This window comes from Merops nubicus, unplaced genomic scaffold (genome assembly GCF_000691845.1).
Source record: "Merops nubicus isolate BGI_N331 unplaced genomic scaffold, ASM69184v1 scaffold15627, whole genome shotgun sequence".
Taxonomy (NCBI): domain Eukaryota; kingdom Metazoa; phylum Chordata; class Aves; order Coraciiformes; family Meropidae; genus Merops; species Merops nubicus.
Genome location: NW_008621111.1, coordinates 1 through 15168, shown reverse-complemented (window position 1 = coordinate 15168; position 15168 = coordinate 1). Strand labels below are relative to the sequence as shown.

The following is a 15168-nucleotide window of genomic DNA, read 5'->3' as shown; positions in this document are numbered from 1 at the left end:
AGGCGGCTCGGTCGGTGCCCGCCCCCGCGGACGCCGCCGTGCCGCCATTTTGCGCGCCACAAACGACCCGCGGGCTCCTTGAGGTCTTGGGCTGGCTCCGAGGGACAGATAGGCACACGGAGGTCAAGTCTCCCATTTAAAAAAAAAAAGAAAAAAGAAAAAAGTATATATACACGTCTATACAAAACCATTTGCAAGTACTCTCCAAGAGACGGGGGCACCCACGGATAGGGCAGCCCTGGGTGCTGGCCCCGAGCAATCCAGGTCTGCTCAGAAAACACCTTTTTCTCTTTCCCAGACCCAAGAAATATTTCAAAGTCAATTGCCTAGTGGCAAGTAACCTTTAGTTAATGACCACGATGCATTTTGATAGCCATGAGCACAATATAAGATTTTCCTTTTTTTTAACTTGCTGAGTAGGATGCCAGCATTTTGGGGCAAGATGTTCTTGTTTTTTTTCACTGAAGACATTTTAGAGCCAAATGTCCTTTATTCACAGCACACAACACACCAACAGCCATCCGTAACACCCCTGCCTGCAATTAGGAACAAAGAACAACTTATTGCTTCTTGAATTATTTTTACCTTCCAGTCCCACCATCCTGGCCCTTCTTCTGGTTGTGGAGAAGACTCTTAAAATGATTGTGCTGCTCACAGGAGGTCTCCCATAAAACACTTTGAGATCTTTGGATGAAAAGTGTGACCTATTTGAAGTGCAAAATGCTATCAAAGAACTCAACCTCCATACACAGGTCCAGTAAAGCCATCATGTTTGGTCTCCCCACCTCCATAGCCAAGGGAGTCAAACAGGGAAGCCACCAAACCTGGAACAAAGTCCAACCACTTCAATAGCTTTCAAATATATCCTACAAATTATTTAATATATAAAAAGCAACATTAAAAGAATTTAGGTTTTTTTACACTCATATTATGTGCTCAAAACTGGGAAATTGCAAAATTAAGGCCACCTGACTGCCAGCCATGTTACCCATTTAGAAAAATGACACTTTTTTTGCCCTCAGACTCTCACGCTCAAGTTGTTTCACAACAATCTCTTCTAAATGCCTTTTTTTATAGTGCTTTTCCCATGCCCAGTGGTGACAAACTCTGCTTAACTTTCCTACACGGTCTGATGGAAGTTTCCCCAATGGGGAACAAATGTTAAAATATGATTTTTAAGGAGTCACTATGTTGTTTTTTTATTTTAACACACCACCATTTCACAGCAGCATTGCTGTAGTTGTGGTGGTCTCATTATATACGGGGTGTGTACATCTCGCTGGCAGAAGCACCAGGTCTCCAAACCCCCTGGGCTCTGGGGGAGAAAAGCTTCTCTCGTGCAGGTCCCCGCTTCGCTTGCTGCCTGACCTCCCACCGCCAACGGAGGGGACAGGGACACCAAGGGGACATGTTGTGGGACCTGTGGTCCCAGCCATCTCGTGCCACTATGCTGATGGGACACCCACAGCAATGCCCAGGTGCACGGAGACTTGACATCTGAGCTTTACAGGCAATTTTAATTGTGGCACTTCTCAAACTTTTGAGTACTTTGCTCCCTAGATTTAAACCAGGGCCACCCTGTGCTACTCAAAGTGAGTTCTAGGGCTGGGAGCAGCTACAGAAACCGGTTTTAATAGACATGTGCTTCCACACTGGACCGAGTCCCCACGCAGGGCAGGAGGGAAGGATGGACTTTATAAGAAGTGTTCATTCCACTTGTGGCACACATCCGCAGCACCCCACCACCAGAGAAACCAGCTCAGGGGAGGAACAATGTTCCACCAGAGTACCACTCTGTTCTCCATGGCTGACCAGTACAACCTATCCTCAACCTACCTCTAAATGTCTGGTTTCATAAAGGAGGCTCAAGAAAAAACAGGACACTACTACACGGAGCTTTTTCTTTGCAGTACTAACTTTGAAACATTCATAACTGCTTGACAGAGTAAAAATATGCTGCATCAAACTGTACGAGGAAAAGCAGGACCCCTGTAACAGCTGGAGAAGAGTTTGCAGATAAAAAAACAGAATTAAACAGCCAGCTTAAAAATATGCCACTGAAAACAGATGAGAAAATAAATACAGTTGTCCTTTCTCTATGGTTTGGTGGAATTGGTGCAATTCACCATCTCTCATCTTCTTGTTTGATGTCACTGGTGGCATCGCAGCGTGTTGTGTCAACACAGAACAGGCACAGCCCTCAGGCAGCCAAGGACGGGGCTACAGCCCATGCTCCTCCAGTTGGACAAGGACGGGGTTGCGTTCCGTGGTCCTCCAGTTGGACAAGGACAGGGGTTATGATTCATGGCCCCCCCGCTCGACAAGGATGGGGTTACGTTCCATGCTCCTCAGTCAGACCAGCAAGAGGTTACATTCCATGGTCCTCAGACCACCACAGGGTTACATCCCATAGTCCTCACACCAGCAGAGCTATGTCCCATGGCCCTCCAGTCAGACCAGAACAGAACTACATTCCATGGTCCTCAGACCAGCACAGGCTTACGTCCCATGGTCCACAGACCACCGCAGAGTTACGTCCCATGGTCCTCAGACCAGCACGGGGTTATGGTACGTGACACTGGGGACAGCTGGGAGCCCGCTTGGGTGCCTACCTGAAGCAGGTACCTGCCTCTTCCGAACCAAGCACCGGACGTCACACTTGCACAGGAAGGCCACCACCACCACCACCAGCACCACGCAGAAGCAAGGACGTGCGATGGGCGACGGCAGCTCCTGACAAAGCACAGAAAGCGAAGGCGCCGCTCTGCCCTCCCGGGAGGGATCTGCACGTGGCTGTCTCTCCCGCCTGGGTGGCAGACAGGCTACCGATGGAGACGGCTGCCGAGCTAACGGCGTTCCCCAGGGGATTCATTTACAAAGTGCCACTGGTCCCTGGAACCCAGTACAGTGTGTACAGTCTATATTACAGCAGACACCAGCTCTACAGCTCGTGTTGGCCCCTTCTCTGCACTACATGCAGAAGGACTCGAATATTCTGACTCTTTACAATAGACTCCTTCCCTTTTTATACAAAGGAAAATAAAAACATAAGTTAAAACAGCAATAAATAAATACTACAGGACGTGTGTGTCCTCGTCAGCCTCCTTTGTGCATTCCAATCAGACTGGAGAGCTTCTCACAGTGCTCAAGTTTCAGGGATTCCGCTTTCTGTTTTAACCGCTCGTCTCGGTATAGCTTGGCCAAATTGGACAAATCAGACTCTGAAAGATGAAAAAAAAAAAAGACTATTATTAGGATGAAGCCTTGAGCCTACTTTAAATAACTGTTTCTCAGTGCTTTGTTATCCTTGTGGCATGTTTTTTTTGTTTGTTTGTTTGTTTGTTTTTAATTCATCTTCTTTCAGTGAAACTGGGCATGTTAACTGCTTTAAGGAGAGGCCACCAGGATTAAGCAGGCTGGCTCTTTAAGAAAATGCTAGTTTTGTAATTGCCTGAGAACTCTAATAGTTATAATAACCCACTCCAGCAATGCACTAGTAGGACAATAACCAAACCAAAAAGCCTAAAACTGAGTCTCCTTCTCTGGAGAGACTACAAACCTGCCTGGATGGCATCCTGGGCACCCTGCTGGAGAAGGGGGTTGGATGAGGTGATCCCCAGCAGTCCTTCCAACCCCCCCCCGTGTTGGGATTGTGTGAAGACTGATTATTGCTGTCTACAAAAAAAACACAAACTACAAAACTATAGCTTAGGAGTCATCTAAGATTTAAAATTATGTTAATGATTGAAAGAATAGGTGATTGCTTGAAAATATATGTATATACTTAAACAAACAGCATAAAGAGGGGCTAGTAGGATACCACTTGGTCTGTATTTGGTCCTCACTGAGGTATCCCCAGGCACAGGGGGTCACTCCCCACCCATGTGCAGTTTTAAAGTGACAACCAGAGGACAGGGAGCCTCCCTTCTGCTTTCCCAGTCGCTGCCTTGGGGCCGTGTCAGCTGCCTGCTGCTGGAGAAGCAGGAACTACGAGATGCTCTCCCCTGCCCACGGTCGCTGAGAAATGCAGGTCTGCTGGCACAGCCATGCTGCACGGGCCCAGAGCACCCATCCAAACATGTACTTCAAGGTAGAGATAATTGGGTTTTATGATTCTGAGCTTCTCAGAATTCAAACTCTGTCTGGCAAGAAGTTTGTCCAGAAGGCACTATAAATTCTTTTAATTTTATATTGATTAGAGGAAGGTGAACAGCTACCTAAGGGACTTGTCTGAAAGGCCCCTGTGCCCTTTCATTAACCACACAATCTCAAAAGTACTTTGCATATTTTCTCCCTTCTTCTAAAAAGCAACATAAAACTGAAATAATCCCATTGTTTAAATTATTCCTCCCCACCAGTAATTCATAGTTATCCCCCCCAGTAATTCAAAGAACTTTCTTTTGCTGATTAGCTAAGGAAGTCTTAATATAGCTTTCTCCCTGAAGAATAATTTAGATCCAGGATTAGATGCACCTAAGAGAAAAGCAGTAATTTGTTTCTGAAAAGGTCAAAATTTCCCTAAGCACAGGCTACCTGATGACACTCAATTTTTCAAAGGGCTTTTATACACCTTACAAGTCCTTCATTTTACTGCATTATTCAGAGTGGAAAGAACTTCAGTAGGTCCTTTCATACCTTACAACCTCTGTCCCTGAAATGCAAAGCCATTTAACCCTCCACCTATTTATTGAAAAGCTTTACAAACTGACAAGCATGAACATTTTATTTCAGATCACGAATCAATTTGCAGCTTTTATACCTAAAATGCCACTCAAATAGTGCTCATAGCCTTGACAAGCCTTCAGCAAAACTTGACTCGGGTAATTGTCTCTGAGTCCAGAGTCCCTGGAGTTCTGCAGTGGAGATTCTCAATTTATAATTCTCCAACTGGGCAAAATTATTCATTGCAAACACTTGCACTTTTGGCAGCATTCATCGTCGCATCCGTTTCTTGTGTTTTCCAATCTTGTACATAGAGTTTTGAACTTTTTGCTCTTTAAGGCAGTCCTAAATGAACAAATTCCAACTACATATCCTTATTTTCCTCTGTTTTCAGTTGCCTCTTTGCTATTTTCTACAACTCAGAACTCTTTGCAGCCTCACTTTACAACTGTGCTCTCACAGCTGAGCAGCCTCCTGTAAAAACCTGCGATGTAATTTTTGTACTTGAGGTAGTGGGACACCAGGTAATGCTTTGAGTCATAAAATCAAAGATTTTAAAAATCAGTCTGTTCCTACATAATTAATCTATGTCCCCTTTGCTGGTGCTGAAGAGAAATGCACCTTCAGCAAACAAAAGAAACTTATTATTAACAGATGCGTCACTGACAAAAAAAATAACCACGAAGTTAAACACTTAAACAAGAATTAATGGATGAGTTACGAATTTATGAAGCAACAGCTGACTCAGAACTGCCTCAACAAGGAGCCTCCAGAGAACTTCTCCCCGGCACTCCATCTCACATTCTCTGTTGATTTTTACAAACCTGGCTGGACTGAAGTCAGCACAGTCTCCATGGGGATCATTACCTGCTCGCTGGCCTAGATGGTAATCATTCTGAAAAATGTTTTTTTTTATAATTACAGCAGTCTCCTCAGGCTGCTGCTAACTGTGGGCCTTGTAAACCCATTTGCAGATGTGTGACTAATGAAGTCTCTCAGTGTGACATGCTCCTGAGGAGCCCTGTTTCACGGGCATTACTTGGCATCCAGTGCTGGATCATCTCCCCCTCTCTATCAGCCTCTCTCAGACTTGCAAAGCCCATTGCCCTTTTTGGGGCAGGGCACTCCTTAGCTCAAGGTCTATGTGGCAGAGCCAATAAGGTGACTTTCAGTTGCACAAGGCAGTTAAAAAAGGATTTTTCTGTAAGAAATAAATCCTGCCCCTGTAACAAAGCTACATTTAAGAGTTAACAACAGCCATGTCCTACCTAGAGGCTGCTACTGCCAGCCACAGATGCTCGGAAATCACAAGTGAATCCCAACAAAACCTAAAGGATTGGTTGGAATTTTTATGGTCTCCAGTTACAGATTCTTTTCTTTTTTAAGATGGGTAAGTGTTACGTAAAATAAACCAAAACAAAAACCTGGCAACAGTTTGGAGTCTGTGACACTATGGTTACCTCTAGCCGGGGATTAAACAAGCCTTGGTTAGACAACGTGTAGGGTTCTGTCAGGATGCAATTGGTAAAGAAACAGTAAAAAATTACACAGTTTGTAGCAGCATGCTGAGGACTGGTTTGCATGAAGCAATTTAGAAAGCCCCACTAGTGTGTGAAAACAGCTCGCCTGCCACTATTAAACATTGACACAGAAGCAGCTTCTTGCAGTTTCTTTTGTGCACAGCAGTTGTTTGTGTTTACTCCTTTGAAGGTGGTGAGCTCTGAGAGAAAAATCCTTCCCAACATCCCAACTTCAGCTAGTCCTTGTCATTTGGCTTCTGTTATTTTGTGCAGCTCCTAAACGAGCAGGGATTTGCTCTATTTTCAGTGAGCCAGAGGAGCAGTAATTAACTAATACAATATGGGGTAAAAAGACATTCCAGTTATCCCAGCCACTCACTGACTTAGGACTGATGTGAGAAGAAGGACTTTAAATGCTCATGCTTTTGTGTTCTCCCTTCCTGTGTTCAATTCTTGTTTTTAAAAGACAATCTTGACTATGTTGAAAAACATGATCTCAAACTCATCTAAAGATAGAAAATGCAAATAAGTGACAAAACAGGCACAGAAGCACGCTCTGAAAGCCAATACCAGTAAAACTGCAAGATTACCAAGAGCACCTGGATAGGCCACAGACTCTCCTTCTGAGGAGGTTTGGAAGAAAAACTTAAAATAAGCAAAAATGATTCTGTTCCAGCAAAGGAAACATGGAATAGATGATGTCTCAAGATCTTTTCTAGCCCTAACAATCTGTTGGAGCTAGGTAACACGTGGATTACACGTTTAAAACATCATCACTACGAGTTATTCAAGCATAAAAAACAAGAGGAAAGAAGTCTCAACTGGTGAAATCTATTTTCCACTTGCCTCTCAGAAGGACCTAAAATTAATTTTCTCAGACCCTCAAGAACAGCAAATTCAGCGTGAAGAGCAGGTGTGAGAAATATCAGGGTAAGATGTGATAAGGATCAGAAACTGGGGCTAAAACTGGCAGTGCTTTGTGCAGCCCAGCCACTGCACAGCTACTGATGGGTCATAGGCACACGCTGGTACCAAAAATAACTTACTTTGCTGTTTCTCCTTCCAGCAGCTGGTCTGAATATAGTCTATGTAATCTTTTTCAACGGTTTTCTCTAGCTCTTGGAGTTCTGCTCCTTGATAATTCCTCTCAAAGTTTTTATCAACATAGTAAGGCACCTGCAAGTTCTCCGTTTCTCTACTAATAACATGGCCTATGGAGCTGTGAAAACATCAAGGAGGAAACACATTTTTTAGCAGTTCAGTTATAAAGAAGTCAAGAGATGTTTCTCCATGTTAGCATTTCCAGAGGACAGTATTTACAACAGCTTCTTTACAGTTACTTTCTGCAAGATTATAGCTCCCTCAACCATCCAGTAAGGCAATTACAAGTCTCAGGCATGGCAAGCTGTGCACTACAAAGAGGATTCACACACTCCACCCCTGCTAAAAACCACAGGAAAATACCTAATATTTGGAGATATCCAAAAAGAACAGACTTCACACTGACACTGTTCCTTCCAAATACTGTGGCTGTTCTCAACGGGTCAATCAAGACACTTCCAAAACATTAAATTTTTATCTGTGAACAGAAGCTTCACCCACTTTCTTCTGTTTGCTAGTAATTTCTGGCAGGCTAGGTCTAAAAATCCATGGGAATTGGTAACAAATGTAGGGATTAAAGGCACATGGCCTAGTATTGCTTAGGACACAATGCAATTTGATCTGGATTTTCCCCATTTCTGGATCCTGTAGTAAAAATAAAAATTGGCCCAGTCTGCCGAGGGCAGTGGTGAAGTCCTCATCCCTGGAGGGGTTTCCAAGCCGTGGAGATGTGGTGCTGAGGGACACGGGTCAGTGGGGATCTGGCAGTGCTGGGGGAACGGTTGGACCCTATGGTCTTAAGGGTCTCTTCAGCCAAAATGATTCCATGATTCTATGGAATTAGCAGGGGAGATTAGAGTTACTTTCCTTTAGGGTTTTATGACAAGTCAGTAATGATGTGGGGCATGGAATATCCCAAAGAATACACTGTAGGTGGAATCAGCCAGTCTGATATGGCCACTGGATTCAACTACACTCTCAATTTCCTTATTTGAGCACAGGCACCCAGGCATTTTTTCAAATCACTGCCCAGAGAAAGAGGCAGGCAGCCAAAACACAAAGGTTACACTCAACAGAATCCAATTTGCCCCTTCTCCTTCTTGGACTCCTCTCTTCCTTCTCTCTCACCATGTCTCAGAGGTGTACTCTCTTTATAAAAACAATTTCTTTTCATTTTTAGGCTGTTAGTCTTTTGAAGGATTTAGAGAAACAGCATAACCATGTCCCTGGCTCACGCTCGACTACCTCCAACCAGCAGGACAAGGGGAGGGAGTGAAGAAAAGCAGAAAAGATTAGCTGCTCTAGGGGTAGCGAGGGAGGTTTCACATGTGACTGGCAGATAGCAACAACACTCTCGAAACAAAAAAAAAAAAACCAACCCAAACCACAACACCCAAAAAACAACCACCCTCGTGTTCTTATGCCACGTCTCCAGAGTGACACCTTGTGGTAAAAAGCAATAAAGGGTGTTGGGCTGCTGTGACAGCTGAGAGGACCCAGAGTTTTGATTCTAGGAGCAAGGGGAGTGTTTGGATCTCCAAAACATGCAGGCTCCCGCTCCCATCCCAGCCAGAGCCAGTGGAGATGACTGAACCCCACTCTTCCCTGCTGGAGAACTTCCCTCCTCCCAACATGGGATGCTGACAGGAGCCAGTGGGTTTTCCTCAGCCCCACGAACGCAGAGGACAGCAGCTTTGGTGGTGTTCCTTCTGCTTCCAGAGCTAACCAGTTCAGTTTCCCCTCTGCAGTCTCAGGGTCCTGCTTCTTTACAGGTTTTAAACCAAGGCATTTAACGGCATTAATGACATGGGGAGCTTGACAATTCTTCCAGTGGAACTGCAAACCTCAGGCTTCATTTTTTAATTCCTTGATGTAGGAACCTCAGTGGTGGACCACAGATGCCTGGGGGCTGGGCAGACCAGAGGCTGACCAGCACTGTAGCTGAGCTACACCCACATTCCTGGTACTGTATCACTGTGCAAAAACATTTCACAGCAGTTAAGAAAGCTTCCTGGCTCAGTGCCTCTATTTGTTCAGCACACGGTACAATAAAGCTCACCACAGTTAACTTCAGAGTGACAATTGCAGGAGAGCTCGTCAGCAGAGGCTGCTGGTGTTTCCTTATTTACAAATGGATTACACTTTCTAGAAAGAACTCTGACAGGCATTTTGCTATCAAGTCCAACTTCCCGCCCACCTCCTCATTGCAAAAGGGAAGAGCAGAAAAAGGTGGCTTTAAGCGACTTACGATTTGTAGAACAGGCTGTAGGGTGGGTTTGTGGCCATCAGCTGAGTTATAACTGACACTATTATTATTATGAAAACGGGCATCAGCTGAATAAATGCAGAATATGAATTCTGAAAAGAAGAACAATAATTAGCAGTCAAGAAAAACACAGATGGAAAAGGATATTCACAGAAACAAGGCTATGTCACAGATCAACAGTGTATTAAATGCAGGCTGAAAAGAAAAAGAGAAAATACTTTTGAATTTTGAGGGGGATGTCATAGCTCCAAAATAACCTTTATCAGTTAGCAGTTTTATCAAAATGCTCTTGAAAACCATTTTCTTTCGGTTATATTTTGATGGCATTTCTTTCAGCCACAGCTTCCTTCACAAGGTGATAGATGCCCTCAGCACCCTGCCTGTTGGTGACCAGCAGATGGGCTGAACTGGAGGACAGACTGTGATTCTCCTGCATGCCTGTGGCTTTCTGTGCACCTTCTGAAGCTTGCTACGTGCCTTCTGAGAATCTCTAGCTCTGTTCAAACACTGGATAAAACAGCTGAAAAGCAAAAGGTTGTGATCATCTGTAGTGTAGCTTGAGAATGGGGGTTTTTTATTGAGTGAATTTAATTGAATAAAAGAGTGGAAAAAAAGATCAAAGAGAAAATACACAACTTCTGCTCTTTATTTCTAATAAGATGATTTTTTTTTAATCAGGAGCAAAATATAATCTGCAGCTATTTAGGCTTTTTTCAGACTAATTGTTATTGGATTACCAAACCATTTGCTGGTGCTTGCTTTTTGCAAGCTCTAAACACAAAGTGACAGAAACTCCAGGGCCTGTAATCCTACCAATATAATGTATTCTTAAAACAGTAATTAATAAGAGACAATCTAGTTACTTTTGAAAACATCCATTTTGGCTGCAGCACTTGAGGATAAACCCTGAGTATTTAAGGATGGGAAGGTCTGTCCTGGCTTCTAAGTGGACCCCTCAACCCTGGTGAAAACATTTAATCCCACAAGATCGCTCCTCCTGGCTACCTGTGGTCTGTTCTCTTCTTCCTCCTGCTCCTGTGTCCACACTCGCTCATTTCGGTGCCTCCGTGGATAATAGTGTGCATCTCTGGATACATTTGAGAACATGTGGATATTTCCTGGTAAAAGAAACCAAGAGAGACTAATGATTTTCATCCAGCTGCTGGTAGCTGCCTGTGTTTTTCAGGTTTATGGTGATTTTCCAGGCTTACACTACATGGTCTGAACAATGCTTGTGAGACTCAGATTAAAACACACAAACACGCCTGGGATTTAAATACCAAAACAATCCATTGTTCCAAACAGCGCACCAGAGCAATTGTAATGTTTGCCCAAAGTCCATCTTAATTTAAAGAAAAATGCAGAACCATGCTGGGATTTTTACTGCTGCATCTCGAGTTTTAACACTGGGTTTGTCCCCTTCACTTGCAAGCCCAAGGCTTGTGTTGCACCCCCCGGGGCTAGGCAGGAAAATGAACCTGCATCGCCAGGCTCGGGCCATGAGTTATCACTGCCCACAATTACTGAATATGGTCATCTACACTCATTTCTGCTTCCTTCAGGCTATCCATAGTTTGACTTAATGATTTTATAATAAGTCAGAAGATTTAAAACCAGCTTTCTGTGGAAAAAGGAGTACAATTCTGGATTTCCTTTCCTGCACACTGAATGTAGTCAATTTATTTTTAAAAATGCTAAAATGATGGAAGAATTGCACATGCTGTTTCAATTTGAAGCTCAAACTTTGATTTTATCACCATACAAGTGTCTTAATAATAGCTGTGCTCTCCTCTTTGGAAATCCAGAATGTCTCTGTAGTAGAGAATTGAAATTTATGGCCTAATCATGACGACAGAAACACAAATCTATTTTTAAGCCCTGGGAAAGATGTCACATTATTTTATACACTTGTACTGTCCTTGCTCTGAATTTCCCCCAAAATTCTGCAAGAAACCTGGGCAGCAGTGACCTTTGCTATGGTGTCCAAACATGTTTCATTGCTTGGTCAAAGATTTTTTCCAAGGGTCTGGGCGGTTTGCAGCCAGAGCTCCAGCAAGAGAGTGGAATGAGGCTGGCTCAGAGGACAATTTCTTGACAAAGAAAGTTGGTTTCTATCATTATCATTATCATATCATTTTATCATTCATTTTATCAAGCTGTGAAAAAACAGAAGCAAGTGTAGGTTGAGAAGAATGGGCTTTTGCCTAGAAATTTTTTTTTCCCAAATCCTATGTTTCTCAAAGACTTCCTGTAAGTGGCTTCTTTCCTTCCATGTGCATTTATTGTTGATGAGACTGAAGTTCACTTTGTGGCCCTTACCCATTAGAGCTGCAACAGTAAGCCACATGGAGAGTCTTTTCTTACACTTATGACATCCAATATTTTAACTTCTAATATTTTTCCACTGAATATCCATAAAGGAAAAATGCACAATAAAAAATTTCTCCCGCAGCTCCTCAAGCTCTTGCCCTGAACCCTGAGCATCCCTGTTGCCCACAGCTACAAAGGGTCACATTCCACAAGGGGAATGTGTCACTGGTGGCTGAGGCAAAAGGCACACACAGGTGAGATTTCTTGCAGTCTAAAAAGGAAAACTTGCAAACCTGGTGTAGGATTACACCACGCTGAGCTTCCCTCACTTTGCACATTCGGCCTCAGGTTGTGCCAGGAGATGTTTAGGTTGGAGCTGAGGAACAATTTCTTGGCCTTGAGGGTTGTCCAGGGCTGTCCCAGGCTGCTCAGGGCAGTGGTGGAGTCCCCATCCCTGGAGGGGTTTCCAAGCTGTGGAGATGTGGTGCTGAGGGACACGGTCAGTGGGGATCTGGCAGTGCTGGAGGAATGGTTGGACTTGATGCACTGAAAGGTCTCTTCCAACCAAAAGGATGCTATGATTTACTGATCAAATTCTGAAAGCCATTTGAGGTCCCCTGAGCTGCAAGATGCTACCACTCAGACTAAGGTTATGAGGAGCTTGTCAGTAATCACCTGTAGCTGTGGGTTTAGGCTGCTTGTGCTGCTTTACACCACGCCTCAGGGGTGAGAAGGTTTATCAGAGTGCTGAACTAAATTGCAGATACTGTGAAGACCCTTGAGCCCACCATACTCATTCCAGCAAAGGGCAACGAAGCTGGTGAGGGGTCTGGGGACTATGGCTTGTGAGGAGCAGCTGAGGGACCTGGGGGTGTTTAGTCCAGAGAAGAGGAGGCTGAGTGGAGACCTTATTGCTCTCTACAACTGCCTGAAAGGAGGTTGGAGTGAGGTGGGGCTTGGTCTCTTCTCCCAAGTAACCAGTGACAGGACAAAAGGCAATGGGCTTCAGCTGCACCAGGGGAGGTTTGGATTGGATATGAGAATATTTTCTTTCCTGGCAGAGTGGTGAGGCATTGGCCCAGGCTGCCCAGGGAGGTGGTGGAGTCCCCAGCCCTGGAGGGGTTCAAAAAATGTGTGGATGTGGTACTTGTGGACATGGGTTAGTGGTCACGGTAGCATTGGGTTGATGGTTGGACTTGATGATCTCAGAGGTCTTTTCCAACATTAATGATTCTATCTCTTTTGGATGTATTTTTAATCCAGACCTGAATTCCACTGATCCTGCAGGATCTTTTTATTTTGACTAGAAATACACAGGCCAAATGAGGACAGACATGCCCAGAGGTGCTACAGGCACAGTTCTACTGGGCTGCTACTGGATGCTCCATATCCAGAGACCACCACCCTTCTAAGCTAACAAGTTCTAATTTCTGCACCATAAACACACCAATGAACTCCTGTGTCTTCCTCATTATAGGGGCCCTGTGACCACCACACCAGGAGCTGCTGCCATGTGGTACTGCACACAGCTAAGGTGTCTCAAGCACAGCACCATCAGCAAAGATACCTCTGACCCCTTCCCACTCACACCACTTCCATCACTGGAGGTGTTCAAGGCCAGGCTGGATGTGGCTTGGAGCAACCTGCTCTAAAGGGATGTGTCCCTGCCCATGATCTTTAAGGTGCCTTCCAATCCAAACCATTCGATGACTATGATTAAGGGGGCTTTTCCAGGCATAAAAACTCAGGAAGGGAGAAAAGAGTAAAAGCCAAAACCTATTTGCTCTTTTGAAATGTATAATCATCTCCCTGAGCAGTACCAAGAGAACAAGAGAAGCTGAACTTCCTTTCTTGTCCAGTGTCAGTTCACTGCATTTTAAAACCACCGCAGACAGTTACTGACCTGTAGGAAAGTGCCCACCAAAAAACACATTGAATATTTCTTCTGGTGTAATGTCAGCTTCAAATTCTGTGTAGTAATCGTAGTGCCTGGCCTGGCCAGTGCTGACGTGCTCGTGGTCACTCCCAAACTCGTCGTATCGTAGCCGTTTCTCCGGGTTGCTCAGAACAGCAAAAGCATTGCCTATTGCTGGAGAGGGGATGAGAACACAACAAGCGTTATCACCCAGGCAGAGTTTTCACACTGAGGACAATCAGCCGTGGGAATTCCCTCCCCAGGGAAGCGGTGGAGTCCCCAACACGGGGCATTGTCACAGCTCAGCTGCAGAAGGTGTGGGGCCAGCTTGTCTAGGCCGGGCTTTTGCCAAGAAAGGTTGGACCAGATGATCCTTGAGCTCCCTTCCAACCTGGGATTCCATGATACCATGCAGGATTTCCAGGTCTTAAGACTTTTATAAGCACAGTAACAAAAAAGCCCAAACAGGCAGAGATAATTTGTGCTTGACCAAAGACTGAGTGACTTTTGACAGAACTGCCTTTGTAAAAAAAGTGTCACAATGATGGCATCACCTGTGATGGAACCTATTCCCTGCTGCCACTGACTCCAGGAGGCGTTAAAAGCATGTGGAAAGAGCTGAAATCTTTGTAAAACTGAGGTGAGAGAGTCCACATCAGCCAGGAGATGGAGAATGTAACGTTCCATCAGGTAAGGCCAAGCACTGGCCGAGAAGTGCGCCTCCATCTACAGTTAACACAAAGTTAATAACTGCAGGGACTAATTAAAATGCAGAACCACATCCCAAGTTGTTCTGTCAGCAAAGAGCCTTGCAAAGCTCTACAGCATTTCTGTGTCACACTTCACATCAAACCACCCAAAAGCATTTATTTGGTTCGACTTCTTCCTTGATCTTCGTCAGAATGTGGCTGTAAGCAAGTTCATGGAATCACAGAATCATTTTGGCTGGAAAAGATATTTAAGATCATTGACTGACCATTAAAGTTGACAGAAATTAAGAAGAGTTCATTTCATAGAGAAATACAACCCTAACACAAAAAAAATAATGAAGTCTTTCAAAATCTCCTTATTCTAACAGATTGTGAATGATATCTCAGTTTCTTCATGCTGCTGCTGCAGATAGCACAGAAAAGGCAAAAGCAGTGAGAGTTTAGATGTTGACATTGTTGATAACAGGTTTAGGTTACTTAAAAGCCCAGACACAGAACACTGGACTCAAGTTTCAGATGCTTGTATTCATATATATATATTTATATATATAAAATTTTATTTATGACACAGAGCAGTTACTGATTACACAACACCACAGTCTCCTGCATGGCCTGTATCATCCCCCAGCATCGTTCTGAACCTTTAGCACTACCTAGGAAGGAGATGTAGGATATATTTCCCTT

General features: G+C 44.2%; 1 protein-coding gene across 1 annotated transcript; it reads right to left on the bottom strand.

Moving 5' to 3' along the window:
• Positions 1–2807: 2807 nt before the first annotated feature.
• Positions 2808–13948, bottom strand: DNAJC18 (DnaJ (Hsp40) homolog, subfamily C, member 18; the record flags this gene model as incomplete). Its single annotated transcript, XM_008944354.1, has 5 exons — positions 2808–3221; positions 7229–7401; positions 9532–9641; positions 10555–10667; positions 13763–13948. Coding segments are annotated over 5 exons (707 nt in total), but the record flags the coding sequence as incomplete, so codon positions are not given.
• Positions 13949–15168: the final 1220 nt, after the last annotated feature.